The following is an 18,829-nucleotide window of genomic DNA, read 5'->3' as shown; positions in this document are numbered from 1 at the left end:
CGTGATAATGACTTATAATGGCACTGCTCTCATCTAGCTCTTTCTGGATCAATACTTGTAAACAACTTCTTCATTTGCTCGCTGAGCCCCTTTTGTGATATTCAAATCCCTCTTGTGTTTTACGAACCCCACTGGACGAGCGCATGAAATGAGAATATCTGCTGCCGGATTTGGAAAATAAGGCGCCATCAAAGGAAGAGGAAGTGAGGTGGAGGGGGGTGAAACGCAAGAGATGATTTAATTTTCATTGTCACACAAAAATATTTAAAGCCATGGCTGGTGGAAATCGTAAGCCTCTACGGAGAGGAGGAGGGGAGGGGGGAGAGAAAAATGAAGAAAGCAAGCCTGCAGCATTTTTACAACCCATTTCATCAGAGCACAGAGGGATGTAGGAGGAAGGAAGACTGAGCAGCGCTGCCCTTGTTCTTCCTCAGCCTCCGGTTCAACTTTGCTTCTAATTGTCGCAGAGTGGGCTCAAAGCCGTTCTGCGCGTTCACCTGTGACATGTCCAGCACCGCGCGTCCTCGGGGAAGAGCTGTTAATTTCATGCCACCACGCTGTTTCCAATCAGGCTTCTTCTCATCCATTTCTTTATATCCCTTTTTTTTGCACTTTTTCCCTTCTTGTTGTCAGTGATGGAGCGCCTGACATTCAGCTAGAAAGTTTTGTTTGTTTGTTTGTTTGTTTTTTTAGGCAGAATACAAATAAGTACAAACACCTGGGTTGAGATGTGTGTTTGTGCGTGTGCAGCACTTACTAATGAAGTATCTGGGCTGCAGGACGCACAGGTCCAACACTCGGAGGATAAGTAGATTCGTGTGTCTGCGTCCCTTTCTGTTTTTCATCAACGTGAACGCCACGCACCAGATTGATTGATCGAGCAGTTTTGTTTTTTCTCGTTAGCGTAGTGTCTCTGTGCGCCCTGCTCCTCCTGGCCAATACTAATGTGCTAAAGCAGTGCACTGGATTAGATTCCTGCTAATTGTGACCTTATCAAACAGACTGGATGCCGGCTTGACACGATTGATTCAATGCTACACGTGAGCATTGCCTGGAGGAAGTAATAAAGGGCCTGTGTGCTGTTGTGCAGGTCAAGTGTCCTTTCAGTCCCCCCCTTTTTTTTATTTACAAGAGCACATCAGTGCAGCTTCTTTAGTGTAGACATTACTAGGCATACTAGGCAAACAACTCCCAAATCTCCTTCATGCCACACTTGCAGCATCTTAGCTGACTTACTTGGGTAAAAGGAGTCCAGCTGGGTATGGAGTAGTTCAAAGGGTTGTTTAAAGGTTCGAGTAGAGTCTTGAGGAGAGGTGAGAACATGAAGGACGTGAAGGGCCTGCACCACTGAGCCACCGTGCTGCCAAATGTTAACCCTTTCCCTCCATAAAGACGTCGTTTTACGACCTCATTTGTAGCCTCCATGACGAGTTTTGACACCTAAGTGTATATCAATAAAGATGCGGTTTGATGATAGCTGCACAGACAGAGGCCACCTCACTGACCCAGTCATTTTGTTCTCGACGCAGAAACCGCTCAGTTCAGAAAAACACCTTCAAGAGTTACTCCTTCAAGGCTTTCAAGCGGCAAAAGTTAAAACTTTGATATTCCTCTCTCTCTTCAGAACTGCACGTAACCTTGACAGCAACACGTAAGCAAATAAATAAAAAGGGTTTAACCTTTAATCTGTGCTGATTACAGGCACGGTGTGGGAAAGTGACTGTTGTGACCAAACAACTAACAGCCTGTTGCCTCTTCAGAGGTCACGGCGCTTCCACGTGACAATCCCTTCCCTTTACACTGTTTTTAAAAATGTAAATTAAATGGATAACTATTTATACAGCCCTCGTCTACCCTCACTGAGCACTCAGTGCTTTTACACCACCAGCCGCCACAGCTGCCTCAAATCGTGAACAACATGGTTAAAATGTGCACGAGCTTCAAGAGTCTGTTGCTATATTAACGTTTACACTTATTACGGATGCCACCCACAGTCGCTTGTTAATTCAGTCGGGTTCCATTTACATATTTTTGCATTTTGCTCTCAAATACCATAATTAAACTGGTATTCTAATGCGGCCTAAATAAAATAGGAATGCAGCCCTGTGAAACCCTCACTGAAAACAGCATTAAAGGTTTAACACTCTGCCCTAGTGTGGTGTTCCTTTTTTTAATCAGTAAATCAGACTATAAATGCATCCAAGTGGCCTGAGAGGCTGTACCAAGAGTAACCTAGCAGACCTAAAGTTGTTTATTTCTTTTATATGAATTCTGCATCATAGACTTTATATAGAAGCTGGTCTCGTTGGTTGGGAAGCTCCCATTTTACAGTCTAGAGTTTCATTTTTGACTTTTGCATGAATGACAGGGTGAAGCGCTGACTCGGCAGCTTACTCTCGCTGAAAACTGAGCACAGACTTCTTGGACAACCTGTCAGCATAATTAACCTTCTTATTTTATTTGATATCTGATTTAAGTAAGAACGGCCCAGAAGACGCCAACATCGCAAACGCAGCTGAAAGGTCCAGTTCACTGACTACGCTTTGCTGTGTCCATGGTGATGTAAATTTTAAGCGTTTGTCCAGTTCAGACTGGGGACTTAAATATCCCAGTCCCACCCACAGATTTGCACAAACGAGAAAACGACTCAGAGAAACCAAAACCATTATTGTACCCGACTGTAAACATGTTTATTCCTGCTGTGATGTTGGGTAATTTTGGTGCTCTGTGAGGATTGGCTTTCTTTTGGAGCTGGCCTCATGTGGCCATCTCAGATACTCTAATTTCCACACTGTTGATTTTCACCTAGTTAACCACAATGCATCACGGCCATAGACGGTTTAACCAAGGACACAGGTGTTGCACTAGCGGGTTACGGGGGTGGGCATTAGCGCGTTAGCTTAAAGTCTGAGTCGCTAAAGGAGGTAGATCGTCATGGTAACATATAGGTTCAGGCTAAGTTCAGAGTCTGAGTTTCCTCCTAAATGAGTTCTGAATCGCAGTCATTCAGCTGGAGATGCAGAAAATACTTAAATGATTTTTGTTTTAATGTTTTGACCTGATCTACAGCTCTGATTTCCAAATTTATAAGTTATCTTTGTATGTTATTTATTAATCAGAGTAAACCTAATTTTACTTTGATCTGGTAACAAACTAAAGCAACAGTTTTTATTGTTTGGGTTTTTGTTTTTTTTACATCTTCTTTATTAGGAAGAGTCATATCTGAACACACTGCGTGACATTTAATGTTTGCATGCATACAGATAAATGTTTCAGAGCTAGAAATAAACTGCAGCGCCTAGCAGTAAAAATAAATGAATTCATTAACTCAAGAATTTATATTTATCTAACTGGTTGAGCTTGCAATGATCATGAATTCACGACTAATCTGCAGCATTACTCTCTTTCACCTTTTTTGCAGCACCAGTGTTGCATTTTACTGTTACACTGTAATATTCTGCATAGATCTCTATCACCCATTCCCCTGGTAATGTCTCTGATTGGAGTAGTCAGCACTCAATTGATCTGTTTTGTGAAGAAGAAGAGCTTCAAATGGCTCCTTCTTATGCAGCCTGAAGCATGGAGACTGAAGCTGAAAGCCCGAGTTAACGGAGAAAGCTGATAACCATCGTCGTGATCCTCATTATCTCCGACTAGGTTTTTAGGTTTTGTCAAGCCAGTAAACACAAAGAAAGCCTGGCTTCTTTCAGCTTGCCTCATTTGCAGTCTTTACACAAAAACATCATTAAAATCAGAACATTTGCACATCTGCTAACCTGAAAGTCCATTTTTATGCTTTTACACCTGGGGAAAGACGTTTTCTTTGGAAAGATGTTTTCAGATGTGCACATTGTATAAGAATTGGTGACGTTGATCAAAAGGATCAATGATTTTTTTATTCTTTTATGTCCACTTCGAGTTTCTTCCATCTGGCTTATGGTTTTGTCGAGCGAAGGATTTTATTGAGCAATCCAAACTCTGACAGACCCGAAAAATGGGCAGGATTATTTTATCAGCATCTTGAGAAGCCATGTGTATTTATATCCTCGGACGACCTTACACAAAGCTGAAAGTTTCATATCGATCCAACACGGTGAGGTTTATAGACTTCAAACTGGAAATAGAAAACAGAGACTCAATGCTGACTGAAAATCCTGAGTTTAGACCTGCAGCTGAAGAGCGGAGTGGGACCTGATCTCCTGATGGTGAACTTGGTTCTTCATCCTTGGCCTGCAGATGCTTTACGTGAAGAGATGAAAGAAGAGAGACAAACATAAATGTTCACCTGTCCCACCCACTTATCATTATTAAACCTATGAATAGCTGTTGACAGCTCTATCTAATAGAGTGTGGAGTTTTCCCCAGACTCCTATATATGCATTATTAATTACGTGTTACGAGGCGAAGAGGCGCAGAAGCACAGTCAACACAGGATATCTGAGTTGTGCTTGCAACCAGATCTGCGCTGTTATGCAAACATCGTTGTTATATCAAGATACAACTGCTCTGAGGAAGACTGCAAATCTATATGCATTCAGTCGCTTCAGGTTTCTGCACAGATTTGACTGCAGCGTTTGTGAGTGGAGGAAGCCTTTAGCAGTGACAGAGACCTTCCTGCCGTGTTTTTTTTCTCCTTTTAGCAAATGCATTTACTGGCTCATCCTCTCAACAACACACAAGTTACCCACATAATATTCTCCTTCCCTTTGAAGCGCAGCTGCCTCTGAAAATGTTGGCTAATTCCCACTGCTTAGTCACTGACAATCTGTGCCAAGATGAGATCTGTTCCAATCAATCGCCCCCCATCCCACCCCTTTGCAACCTGTCAGACCCGCCCTTACTTAACAAGGCAGGGGAATGATGGGATCTGCCATCTGTGTAAATTGCTCCATAATCTCATCTGACTGGCTGTTTTCTGATGAAGCAGACAGAACGTGGCCGCCTTTACTCCTTCGGTTTTTCCCAGACATTATTGGCTCACCTGTCAGACAGCACTACTGGCTTCGATCGCGCCAAAGACATATTAGGGTGGGAAATGGCAGGTTGAACCATGATGATTATCACCTCCATCTATCCTGGATTGTTATCATTAGTGTGGAGACATGTTTCGCATTTAGACTAGGAGATAAAAACGGCCCGCATGTGTTTGGGGCTGACTCGGTGTAATATTTGAATTTGATCCTGCTTCTTCATCATCATCATCTGTATTTCAACTCCCCAGTTAAAGCCGACACTTTCAAAGCATTTTCTGCCAAAAAAAGGGCACTTTTGTAGTTTGTAGTCTGAACGTCTTCCTCCTAAATGACATTCAATGGAGTAATTGTGGACTCGAGACCCATACCACCTAACCACTGTCTGCGCTGACAAGGGTGCGTTTTGTCATCGTCTCCCCATCCGAGGGATGCTTTGTGGGTATTTTCATGACAGAGATGCCCTTGTTTTCAGCTACTTTTGTCGGGAAGCGGGGGAAAAAATGTCGTTTTGAAGCTTTACAGGAGGATACGTGACCTTTACGTGGACTGTTTTTGATTAATTCAATTCCAGGGCCGACGCAGAAGCAGCAGCATCTCTCTGAAGGAGAGGGCGCTTCCATCGCCCTCGGGTCGTTATAGGTGGAAATCTGACCTTAACCGTGCGTCTCTGCACCTTCTAGTAAAAGCAGAACAAACAATTAAACCGAGAAACTCTTTTGTGAGCATTTATAGAGCCTCGGAAAGCAGCGGTGCCAGGTCCTGGGCGGGAAATATCGCGTCACTGTGAAACGTGTTATTTATTAGGATCTGCAGTGTAGCCAGACGTTTTATTTTCACACGTCACCTCCCTGGTTGGTTTGAAATAGTGGAGCCTTCCTGTTACTTATATGAAAATCTGACTTTGATGCATTGTTCGCCATCATTTAAAGCATTCTTAATCAAACTTCCCCTCCTTTTACAATCAATCTAGACAACAGACCAAACGGAGGCTCATTACATCTTCTTGTAGACAATAAATTTTTGTGTGTTTCTGTGCTGCTGCTGTCACTGACATCCCGTCAAATGTTGACTTGAATTATCCTGGCTAAACATACCAGTAAATCATCGCTCATACTGGGACTGTAGATGTATAGATTAGCTACCATGCAGCTATCCTGTGGTTAATGTTCTGCCATTAGCAAGCTGCTGCTTTAGCAAGTTTTAAGCTTGGACTAAATACAATTTCTGCAACAAAAATTTAAAGTTATCGTTTACTGTGCGACTCTTGTTTCGCCCTACTCGTCTTTATAACGTTGCTTCAGTTCATTGAGGTTTGCACCACAGCATTTCAGTTAAGGTCTAGACTTTCACCAGACCTTTGCAGCAGCTTCATTTTCTGTTGTTGATTTGTTGCTGTGCATGGGATAATTGTCCTGTCGTATGAGCCAGTTTGTGCCAAGCTTTAGCTGTCACAGTTGATTCTAGATATGACTACAGAGGACATCTTCCAGAAGTCTTGAGGTTTGGTCAGATGCAACTTTGTAAGAGGGAAAAGGCTATTCCTGGAAATCTTTCCAAACAAACTTTAAATTAGTTCAGTCTTCTTTTTTTTTTCTAATCGTACTAGGGCTGCTCGATTATGGCAAAAATGATAATCACGATTATTTTCACTGAAATTGAGATCTCGATTATTTGACGATATTTATTTAACAATAACAATGTATTGAATAATGACTTTAAAGATTTTCAAAAAATAATATAAAATAGTGTGCAAATACTGATAACAGTGCAAATATTTGCAATATAAAAAAATAATGAAAAATGTAAACATCTATGTTTAGTGAACTTCGCAGTGTTGCTCTGTGGTGCAGCTACTACACTGTAGCAAAGTTTAAACACTATGTCTACTTGATCCACGTCTGACTCCGCGAACCCATAATGTTTCCACACCACTGAAGTTTTTTTTTTTACCTCTCTTTTCAACCAACGGCAGTCACTCTCCTCTCCAAATAACTTCTGCTTAGCTTTCCGAGCTTCCCTCGGGTCCTCTTAATCAGCAGCCCCCAACCCCCGGGCCTCGGACCGGTACCGGGCCGTGAGTCGTTTGGTACCGGGCCGCGAGAGTTGAGGCTCAGGTGTGCAATGTATAGTTTTCAGGGTTTTTATCGGTTTTCAGCGTTATTTTGTTATCGTTTTAATTGTTTACTCGGTTTTCCTTGGTCTTTTCATGTATGTTATGAATAAATTTTCTCTTTTTCGGTAGCGGTACTAGTTTTATTTTGTTGTAAATATCCGCGACACCTTAAAGGCCGGTCCATGAAAATATTGTCAGGCATAAACCGGTCCGTGGCGCAAAAAAGGTTGGGGACCGCTGCTCTTAATTGTTGTGACACGTGTTCGAAATGCAGAGAGGTGCGCTCGATTTGCCACACAGAGCAGCGCGAGAGTAAAGCACGAGGGAGGGGCTAATAATCGGCTCAGTCATTTTTAATGATCGTTGAAAGCCCAGATCGTAATCAAGATTAAAATTCGATTAATTGAGCAGCCCTAAATCGTACTGTCGTGAATTTTAATTTGTAACATGTTAACAGGCGTGTAGAGTCTGAAATCTAGGTCTTCATTTTTTTAGTTTCTCTGAACATTGCATGGTCTGAATTTGCTGGGATGTTCACACCTCGGAAGATTATGGTGTTTTCTTAACCCTCCTGAATGCTCCACGCCTGCTTTTATAGAGATGTTCACACTTAATCAAGTGCATTGGATTAAAAGAACAGAGCTGCTACTTATCCCCTTAATTTCTATGGAAGTAGTAAAGGTGTACTTAGTTTTTCACACTGCTGTAGCTGCTAATTAGTGCTAACACAAGTTAGAACTAGCTGTCACTTAGAGCACTCCTCTTATATAAATTGTAATGGAAAAGTAAGAATTGAAGAGCAAACCCGTTATTTGCTCAAGGATGTAAACATTTTAGTTTCTGCAGGGACTGACTCGTTTCAAGAGACAGTCTCAAGGCTGGTGGCATCCCTGCTGCTCCAGCTCTGCCTCATAATAAACAGTGAGCAGATTCTCTGTCCACATTTTTGTCTGTCTCCATCTCAGACCTGGTTCGTCCTGGCCTCCCTCCTTCTCCACAAAGCCCCCGCCTCCTTCTGTCTCCCCCAGCTGTACGCTACTGCGGAGAAGCGACGAGTGAATGAAACCTTTCTTTGAGCGTCAATGTTGCACTTGTGTGTCAAATCTAGCGGAGAAAAAGTTCCACGGCGTTAGCAATTACCCCCATTTCCTTAGCACTTCAGTCTGCTGGAGACTTCTCTGTTTTTGTTTTGGTTTATTTCCCACTGTAGTAATATGCAATTAAATAAAAGTTTTCATGTGTGGTTTTAAAGTTTAAAGGAAGTTTTTTTCCTTTTTTTTTATAATGCGCTCCAGTGTGCGTGGGTTTTGCACGTCTCTGTTCCTGTCTGTCATTCTGATCTCGTTTGAATGCACCCAACACCTTCACAGCCACTTAGTGCAAGCGGCCTTGTTTATCTGTCTCTGTGTTCGGTTCTCTGCGGCTGCCAGCAGCGCTGAAAAGCTGCACCAACAGATTCCTCTCACAGCATGTTTCATTTCATTCATTTCCTTGTCATCGCTTAACTAACAATGCCAATGCAGGTTCTGCTCCGTTTGGTCGGCCCTGAATCTCTCCCTGTCGGTCTGACTTTACTCCTTTTTCCTCTGATAATCCACCCTCTGCTAAATGTGTCCAAAGGCTGAATTATATTAGAAATTCAGAAGCGCACAATTTATCCAAATGTTCGTGAGTGCTGCAGTGGTGACATAACTGTCCCCCTGGAAACCTGGCACTGCAAAACAGTAGCATGCATCCAAGTCTATATAGAGGGGGGCGAGGAGAAACAGCAGCAGCAGACTAACTCAATTTTTTTTTATACAGCATCAACCTAGATCTCCTGCCTGTCATCCTTCATTGATTTTGCAATCCAGCGGCATCCAAGCAGAACCATACAAGCCCATAGACCTCAGTCTGCCGCTGATAGCCGATCTCTATTACCCACCTAGCTCAAGGCTTCGGTTCGAGGGGCTAAACTTCTCAGGGGAAGAGGCAGAGAGCTCCAACTGGCGTATCGGAGCGACGGTAAATTTATGAGCTGCTTGGAGAACGGATCATCTTCTCTCCCCCACTTTTATTATCCCATCAGATCTGACGTGATAGCAATAATACATGACGGCCTGTCACATTCTGCAGATCTGGCGGCGAATATGAATGATGATTTCAAATGCCTGGGTCTAATCGGCGTTAAATTGCTTTAGTAAATATGTTCAGCTACCAGCACTCTGTCTTCCTCCTGTCTCTGACTTTGAATGAAGCTCAGAGTAATAGGCTTGTAGTTGTCACAATGTTTAAGACCCGTGTTGGCGTCACGGTTCATAATTAGCTTTTAATGCACATAGTCGGCTTGAGGGGAGGAAATCGACGGAAATGTGGAATGAAAAGAAGCCTGCTGTGTGGCCATAGTAATTCAGGCTTTTGTTCTCTAATTAAATGACCTCAGAAGGGAGCGCTAAGCTTACGTTTGTGTGTGGGGCGCCCTCTGATATGGAGGTTTGCGCCAAGTGTGTTCAATCTTGCAATGAATAGGGCGTCTACTACAAAGCCCAAGAAGCCCTCTCCGTGTCCCCTTCGCCTCCTTGTTAACTGTTGGAAATTTGGCACAAAACGCCGTGTCTTTAACAAGTGGCTCACAGCCCCTTCACATAGTTCAAGACACTGTAGTTAGGGACACGGTAGCCCCCGGTGTTTTCTCACTATTCTATCCTTCAGTTTTAAAAGCAAGACACTGAAAGACTTCCTTGCAAGCTGAAGCTGCACATACTCTTCCATTAGTGTGTTTATTCCACGGCAAAGCAAATTGCACGCTCTTCACTTTCTTTCTTTCTCTCTCTGATGTCTGCGGTTTGAGACGGACAGAGCCGAAGCCTGTGGGAACACATTTTAACAGTTATCTCCATTGATTTGTGTTTGTATTTTAACCATGTGGGCTAATTTGGTTCTACTTTGAACGGGGTTTTGTTTGCCATGCACACAGTTTCAAACCGTGTTGTTTTAAATATATGCAGATGCAGTCGAAGCACTTACTCCTTGCTCTGGATAATCCACAGACCTCGCTGTCTGTTCAGTTCTCACTGGGAGTATTTTATTTAATGGAAAGTAGTCCCAGTAAAACACTCCTGACAGTGAGGCCTGTGGATTATTTAGAGTAACTCGAGCACTGGAAAAAGTTGCTGTTGAATATTTCAGATGTTTCTTTTTCTTTCTTTAAGCTGTAAGCACTGGAAACACGTTTTCATTCATAATATATTTGGCATGTGAGAAGTGAGGCAGATATGTGGATTAAAGCTGCTTTTAAGTTCAGATGATGAACGTTTTCTGAATAACCAGCACGAATAGCACAAATCAAACACAAATTTACAGGTTAGTTAATTTTAATTCATGAAATGCCAGTTTTATGGAACTTTATATTGTAAAGCAAAGAGCCTACAATATTAGAGAGAAAACCCCAACGTCATGTGACCCCATCTATCAAAACGGGTTATTTTATTATTTTAGCTATTTGCCAAACAGTACTGAAGATACAGAAATATAATGAGCACGAGCTGAAGTGCAAGCTCTCAGGTTTAATAAAAATATTAGATTAACCATTGAGGAATTACATTCGTCTATATTTGTCATAAAACTTGAAAGTGATTATGCTTTTTTTCATTTTGTTTGTTTGTTTTTGTCCACATAGGGCTGGTCACACAGGTCTAAAAACCCCTTGCAGGTTAAAAATAATTACAAGGTGATTCTCTCAGTGACACGAACCAGAAACGGAGAACATTCACCTTCAAAGTAAAAGTTATGCTTTACACAGCAACCGACACATTTCAAAAGGTTCAGCTTTTACACTGAAGGTGAACAATCCCATGTTTTAAGTTTGCATCGAGCTTTTCAGAGTTTGACTGTCATCGTGTAATTAGTTTGCAAGTGTTTGGAGACAAGTCGGCATCTTCCATAAAAACTCCTGGCGACCTCAGCAACCTGTTAGTGATCCAAATAGTCGCAGCACCGAATACTTCTTTGTAACAACTTTTACACCACCAACTGCCAGCAACCTCCAGCAACCACTTGCCAGCCGGAGGCAGAATGCACATTTTTCCCTAGAAGCAGGTGGTTGCCAGCCCTTAAATAACAAAGTATGTCATTGTCCAAAATTTTATAGACCTCATTGTGGGAAGTATAGGAAAAATAACTAAGATGTAATATAGGGCTGTGCGATATGAACAAAATCTCATATCCCGATATAAGAATTCTATCATCTGATAACGATATAAATCACACAAATGTAACATTTTCTGTAAATTCTGTGAATCTCGGGCAGCTCGACTTGCGGGAAGTGTTTCCAGCTGCGTGTCATGTAGCTGGAGTTGAGTGTTTTAACCGATGCATGAAACTATACATTTTTAGACATAAGTTGTAACGCCCTCCGTTTTCTTTGTGAGTATTTATTACACGGCGTGCTGCGGGGAAAAGCCTGTTCTAACGTTTGAGTCTAAGGTTTATTTTTTAGCACCTGACGGCTCTTTTTTTTAACTTCTCATCCGTAAATAATCTGCTCTTTCACGTGATTCAGTTTATTTTGAAAAGTCTCAACAGGATCTTGAGCTTTATTGTGAAAGATTTATGTGGAACATAAACAAGCAGACACGCGAGGGTTTTACCGTCGTTGTTGCTAACGACAACGCATAAAAACAGGCGCTTGTCCGTCCTAGTGTGGTTATATTAAATATAAGAGAAAGAGAGAACTTTAGGAAATAAATATAGCCACTACAGCGACCATCAAAACGATGAAAAAATATTACTGTAAACAGTTTATTTTGCGACACCACGATAGACGTTTCTATATAGTCAACCGATATATATCGTTATATCGAACAGCCCTAATGTAATATACTATTTGGAATAACCATTATCTTAAGGTTCCCATCATTCATGAGTCAACTCTCTGTCAAAACCTTTGAGAATAAAGAGTGTGTCCTTAAGACACCTGGCACTGCACACCCCTAAAACTCTTCTTTTGTCTTTGCCATTCTCTCTTTGCTGTCGCAGTACTCCATTTTAAAAATAATCCAAAACGACACTTGATCCCATGTGGTAAAGTTTCAACATAGCAACTGTTATTTCTGTTGTTGTTGGCCAAGGCGCGCTTTGGACGGACATGCGAATGAGTATCTCCATTACAGCTGTTCTGCACGCTGACAGCCTTCAGCCATTACAGCCACCTGGCACGTCTCCACGCCGTCAGTCCAGTTGTGAGCATGCGGAAACGGCGAGGCACCGTCAGAAACCAGATCTCGCTTTCATGAGCGGAACATTAACAGCTGCTCGGGAAGGTGTAAGAGCAGGGGCTGAGAGTATGTTCGCATTCACACAGATGAAGGAGAGGCTGCCGGAATCGCAGATGACATCTTAATTGGCCTTTTGGTGCCAGATGCCAGCCTGGAAAGACGTCCAGGCCAGGTCCAAGCTGTAACTGTGTCTCAGTTGCCAGGCACGGCATTAGGAAAGGTTTTTAGGAGCCTAGTGGCTCTGCTGGGAGCTCCCACGGGTATTAGGTTCTCCAGTGTTGTGCTGCCTCCCCTCCTCGTACAAACACCCTTCTTCTCTCTCCATGCTTCCTGCAGAGCACTCTGAGGCTTTGTCAACACCCGTCAATCTGAGGCGAATTCAGATAAAGAAAAGCCCAAGGACGACAAAGGCCATGCCTTCTTTGTGTTCAATCTATTCACACTGAGCTACTGGGGTCTGGCTTTTCTGCAGATTCGTGCAGTGTTTAGGTGGAAACAGCCCCCCCCACGCCTCACAAAAAACCCTCCACCCTTCTCATTTAAGCTACATTGATGTCCTGCAAATGTCCAGTTAGCCACCAAATAACTGCCAACCTCTAACCCTGAACCACCTCTTACTGTTCCCTTTCCCACTCCCTTTTATGTGACACCTTTCTCAGAAGAATCATTTCCCATTACCCTGAGCCTGTTCTACATGCTAGTCCAAATGAAGGTACATTTATTTGATCTAAAATATGAGCAAACACACAGTCCACTCTGCAGTTAAATGAGGAGAGTGAAAGTAAAGGTAGAGGACTGATATTAAAGATGAATCTGATTAGCGAACAAGAGAAGCGGTACCACAGTGTGAAATGGGCTGCTCACAAAATGATTACCTAATATTCCTGTTTGACATTACTCTTGATCCTCAGCATGAAGCAGGGAAAGATCTTGAAGCTCTCCCGACAGATGGTGAAATGAAAATCCATTTTTAATGAAGTTACAGTTTAGTCTCTCACACAGCGCTGACGCTTCTGACAAGGAAACACGATATTTTAAGGTGCAAGTGGATCAGATTTGAATCAAAGACTATATTTGTAGCATGCATATCAAGTACAGAGTGTTGGATCATAGTTGTAAGTAAGAAAACACAAAGCTTTGAGGATTTGGGATGCTCTGAAATCAAACTGGAGCATGTAGTCTTATTTTTCTCTTAAATCGATCAGTAGTTTAACAAACAAGCTAGACCTTTTTCACGGAAAAGTTCCTGCTGTTATTCTGCTTCACAGGGAGGTCAAAGGTCAAGTTCAGCTTGAGAACAGCTTCACCTGGAGCTTGAGTAATCAGTAACTCACTGAAGGGCTTTTTTAATCTTTCCTTTCAGGCAACTCTCATAAAAAAAAAAATCTAACTTATGCATCTTGAACTCGCCTTTTTCTAATTTCCGTTCGTCTCCCCCAGAACGAGCCATCGCCAGACACGAGGTACGAGAGATCGAGCAGAGGCACACGCAAGACAGCCTGCGGGAGCGGGACTCAGCCGCAGCGCTGTCTGACAGCGAGGATGACGTGGTCATCATCTACAACCGGGTGCCCAAGACAGCCAGCACTTCCTTCACCAACATCGCCTACGACCTGTGTGGGAAGAACCACTACCACGTCCTGCACATCAACACCACCAAGAACAACCCGGTCATGTCCCTCCAGGACCAGGTCAGGGGACCTGCGTTTCCTCCATCTTCCTACACCTGATCATCTTTGTCTGCTACGGAGGTCATTATTGTGATATGTTGATTCTGGTTTGTTCAGGTGCGGTTTGTAAAGAATGTGACTGAATGGAGGGAAATGAAGCCGGCTTTCTACCACGGACACGTCTCCTTCCTGGATTTCACCAAGTAAAGAAGCCTTCATTTCACATAGTTTTTTTTCTCCACAGCCCTGTAACCAGTTAATCCACCCTGCTGTGGCTTTGATCAGCTGACTCCACCTTGTGGTCACTTAAAGCTGTTCACTCTCAGAGTGAAAAGCAAATTGTAGCGATTTGAATGTTTAAGAAAACAAAATTGCATAAAAACAAAAATTCAGTTTCATGCATTTTGATTTCATTCCTGGTGAGTTTTCTGAAACGAGTAATTCTCCTCAGGTTCGGGGTGAAGAAGAAGCCCATCTACATAAATGTGATTAGGGACCCAATTGAAAGGCTGGTGTCCTATTATTACTTTTTACGTTTCGGGGACGACTACAGGCCCGGCTTGAGACGCAGAAAACAAGGAGACAAGAAGGTAAAACAGCTTTATTCTTTTATTTAAAGAATGGATTCACTTTCATTTAAATAACAGGGATCTGTGGATGAAACCTCACTTTATTTTTGGCTTGAGTGATCGAACTGAGCGTTTATCTTCCAGAGCTCAGCATTTTGAGGCCTCTGTGCTGCCGACAGTCATCAAGGCATTGAGTGTTTTTGGGGTGTCCGTGGTTGAATCCCGTGGTTGTAAATGGAAAAACATCAGGAATGCTAGCAAAAAAAATCTAATTACATCTGGCACAAATGTTCATTTGGACTCGAGGATGAGCTCATTAAAAGTTAGTAGTCAAGATCAGTGTCACCTCACCAAAGTTGAGAATTCGCAGTTTAATTATTGCAAAATTTCACACAAATGCCTCTAACGGAAAAATCCAATGAAGTGGTGACATAAAATGTGACCAGACTGGGTTGTTACCAGCTACTTAACTAGCATACCACTGTGAGGTGGTAATTCCAGTTAAAACAAAATTCCCTCTGTTTCATTTCTCCCAAATGTGTTTTGTTTTTTTCTTTTGAACTAGAAGAAAAAAATTACTGGAGAATTGAATTTCTGACTAAACTGTGGAAAATAACCACTTAAAGTAACTTTTAAAGGCTCGGTGTAGTTTCAGGATTATATTTGTGCATAAAGCCACTTCGGAATGTTGTCGTCTTCCTTTTGTTTCTAAGTGCATTAAGGGATGTGAAGGTCTAATATGAAGGAACACTTATCTTTTCGTCTACTTTCTTGGTGTTTTTCATGTTCTGTGTTTCAGACGTTCGATGAATGTGTATCAGCTGGTGGCTCGGACTGCGCTCCCGAGAAGCTCTGGCTCCAGATTCCCTTTTTCTGTGGTCACTACTCCGAATGCTGGTGAGAATTCAAACACCTGCTGCTCCTGCTGTGTCGCATTCAGACCACACTGAGTCTGAGATTATCAAACGTGTGTCCTTTTTTTAGACATTTGCATGTTGACAGAAGAGATCTGGTTATATTGCAACCAAAAACAGGAATGAACAGGCTTAATGAAACAGCTTATGTACCTAATAAAATAGTGTAGCTATAAATCAATACACTACTGTTTTGTTTTCTTCGAGGTGTGCATTGTGTGTTTAATTTTTTTTTTAAATGAGCAAAGCAGACAAGATGAGAACAAAAGAAGTAGTAGCAGACCTGAAAAAACTACAGCAGAGAGTAAAGTATCCCAGTTAAGGACACACTGCACACCATGCTGAGTTTTTGGCTAATAGTTCTTTTGGGAATTCCCTTGTTGGTGCAAAAGTACTGTTTTATGCCAGTTTAACTGTGTTATCTTCAGTATTTTCTACGGATTCAACTGCAGAAATTGGTTGACAGGGCAGATTTAGTGTTTTCATAAAAGAGTGGTTAAAGATAGACTATTAAACCATGTATCCATCTTGTTTCGCTTATCTGGGCGCGGGGCGCGGGGCAGCAGTCTTAGCAGAAAAGCCCAGACCTCCCTCTCCGTGGCCACCTCCTCTAGCTTGTCCGGTGGAACACCAAGGCGTTCCCAGGGCAGCTGACAGACATAATCCCTCCAGCGTGTCCTGGGTCTGCTTCTTGGCCTCCGAAATAAAACCGGTTCCTCCTAAAACAGTCAGGTACAAGAACTTGACTGAAAATGAGCGAAAAAGCAGCCGATGTCTGAAGAAAAACTTGTGAAAGCCCGGAGAACCATTGCTCAAGAACACTTAAAAAAAAAAAAAACTGCATTATAAGTCTGGCTCCTTGGGAGCAAAATAGGAATAAATCAGGACTGGCTCGAGACATTTGCACAGTATCAAATGTTAAATATGCTTGGTTGGGTTCAGATTTAACACCACTGTTAGGGTAGGAATAAATGCAGCGGTGAGATATTTTTCTCTGGGTTTGTTGTCAATAACACAAACAAGCAAAGTCACTGACCACGTCTTTTCCTCGGTGCATGCAGATGAAATTGTTAAAAAAGACGTGATGTATCGGTTTTGTTCAATAGAGCACCACATTCAGTCATTCTCTGCTTTGCTACACTCTCTTCTCAAGGTCTCCAGTAGCTCTCACTGCCTTGAGCCGTTCTCTCTACATTGTGTTTTCTTCCTTTTTTATCAGTCTCTCGCTGACCCTACTCATCCTGCCTAATCCTTTGCCAACTCTGCTTTCCATCTTTTAACCATCTACCCTCTTGCTGACTGAAGGTCTGAGTGTCTGGGATTTAGAGAGCAGTATATTAAAGTAATGGAAAGGCCCTTGGAAACATTAAATAAATAGTGAAGACAAAAAGGTGAGGTCAGTGCAGCCAGTCATAGATTGATGTGTTTAAGAAGGCCTTGCCAACAATTTACTTTATAGGTTTAAACAATCCTTATTTTATTTTCACTACCAAGCTTTTTCTTTTTTCTTTTTTCTTTTTGCTCTGCTCTCCTGTTGTCTCAACCCTCTCCGGACTCACGGCTCACCTAATCGTTCATCCTGTCTGTCGTTCAGCTCCTCTCTGCTGCTCTTCTCTCCGTCACCTCCTCTTCCTCCGTGTCAGGCCTTACATCATTCTTCCCCTCCATTTCTGCTCAGTTTTTCCAAGCTGTGTGGGATTTTTTTTCCCATCCAGCAGAGCAGCGACTCCCTGAGAATAAAGAGAAAATATCCACATCGAAAAGAAAAACATGTCTTTTTTTTTTCTTTTTTTGTGTGTAGGAACGTGGGCAGTCAGTGGGCTCTGGAGCAGGCAAAGTACAACCTGGTGAATGAGTACTTGTTGGTCGGCGTAACAGAAGAGCTGGAAGATTTTGTCATGATGCTGGAGGCCGCGCTGCCACGCTTCTTCAAAGGAGCCACTGAGCTGTACAAAACAGGTGCTGCTCATGCCACACAGTTTTTTATTTATATATATATATATATATATATATATATATATATATATATATATATATATATATATACACATACATACATAAGGGGTGCAACGATACACAAAATTCACGGTTCAGTTCGGTTCGATACTTTGGTGTCACGGTTCGATATTTTTTCGATACAAAAAAAATGTTCATGCCTTTTTAATTTGTCATTTATTAAAATTATAAATATATATTTTAACTCAAAAGTACAGTTTTTAAATTTAATGCTGCTGAAATAACAAAGTAATAAAAAAATAAATCTATCTGATCGAGAAATCACTCATCTTTGGAAAAGAGTTTATTACAGAGAAATGTCTCTTTCCAAAATAAAAGCTATACTATACGCTTCTTCTGGGCTATATTCTCAGCAGCATATTAAACATATCAGGTCCCCATAAGGAGAATCGTGTGCTAACGGCTGTCTAAATGACTCCGGTAAAGTTTGTAGCATGCGTGCTTGTTGTTTTTGTCTGCTTCCACTTGTCTTTGCACTAGGATGATGTTGGAGTAAATGGGCAGTCATATTCGTTGTGTTCCCACTAGTGCTGTCAGCGTTAATCTTGTTAAAATGACGTTAACGAGCTACCGTGGATCGCCCCGTGCGTGGGGCTGGACGGCGTCAACACGTTAACGAGCAAACTGCGCTAACGCACTAGTTCCCACCAATGTAATTGACCCTGTGCACGAGAAAATGCTAACTTCCTGGTTTGAGACCGGATGTGGGGTTGTACATTTCCGGTAGCTTTACTTTGCGGTCAAGATATACTCCAAAATTGATGTCCAAAACTCGAAAACGGAACGATCGCGTTAAGTTACAAAGAGGAGAAGGTGGGAACACTCACCACTGTTGTGTCATAAAAATCTAATGATCAATTTTGACGTTTAAAGAGTTTAGATCGATCAGTTGTTTACATCATTAAACACAAGCAGAACTGCATCACCCCATGCAGAAGACACATCGTCCACATTCAGAAGCACATATCTGTATAGTGACTGGTCTTATGATTTAAACAGGCAAATGTTCAGCATTCAAACTACAGGTGAACAATAGTCAAACCAGATGTTTTCCCCGTTATGTCGATATCAGCTAGTCAAGTACACACCTACACAGCATGTTAACAAACCGTGAAAAAAAGCCACACAAAAAATTAATGATTGCTGGTAACGGTTTCTATACATTAGTATTTACGAAGGGTATGTTGTGACTTACCCTCAAAATTACAGCGGTCCCTCGCTATAACGCGGTTCACCTTTCACCTCGCTGTTTCGCAGATTTTTTTAGTGCAATTTGCATGCTTTTTTACGTCCTGCGTCCTGATCGCTGCAGACGATCT

The 18,829-nt window shown here is 42.1% G+C and overlaps 1 protein-coding gene and 2 long non-coding RNA genes across 3 annotated transcripts in view; 1 reads left to right on the top strand and 2 right to left on the bottom strand.

Annotated features, from left to right (window-relative positions):
- Positions 1 to 18,829, top strand: part of LOC146498022 (heparan sulfate 2-O-sulfotransferase 1) — a 35,556-nt gene that overhangs the window by 8,668 nt on the left and 8,059 nt on the right. Inside the window, exons 2-6 of the mRNA XM_085142068.1 lie at positions 13,782 to 14,032; positions 14,129 to 14,214; positions 14,463 to 14,601; positions 15,380 to 15,477; positions 17,296 to 17,453. Coding sequence (XP_084998194.1) covers positions 13,782 to 14,032; positions 14,129 to 14,214; positions 14,463 to 14,601; positions 15,380 to 15,477; positions 17,296 to 17,453 — 732 coding nt within the window. The remainder of the gene's footprint in view (positions 1 to 13,781; positions 14,033 to 14,128; positions 14,215 to 14,462; positions 14,602 to 15,379; positions 15,478 to 17,295; positions 17,454 to 18,829) is intronic.
- LOC146498024 (uncharacterized) lies at positions 6,865 to 7,581 on the bottom strand. The gene is made up of 2 exons (XR_014870970.1): positions 7,322 to 7,581; positions 6,865 to 6,985 (listed from the first exon to the last, which is right to left on the bottom strand). It is a non-coding gene; the product is annotated as an uncharacterized LOC146498024 (long non-coding RNA).
- LOC146498023 (uncharacterized) lies at positions 8,392 to 17,301 on the bottom strand. Its single transcript, XR_014870971.1, has 2 exons — positions 17,061 to 17,301; positions 8,392 to 16,213 (listed from the first exon to the last, which is right to left on the bottom strand). It is a non-coding gene; the product is annotated as an uncharacterized LOC146498023 (long non-coding RNA).

Source organism: Neolamprologus multifasciatus, chromosome 18, assembly GCF_963576455.1.
Source record: "Neolamprologus multifasciatus chromosome 18, fNeoMul1.2, whole genome shotgun sequence".
NCBI classification, from domain to species: Eukaryota; Metazoa; Chordata; class Actinopteri; order Cichliformes; family Cichlidae; genus Neolamprologus; species Neolamprologus multifasciatus.
Note: the sequence above shows the minus strand (reverse complement) of the source record. Positions and strands in the feature narration are given on the sequence as shown.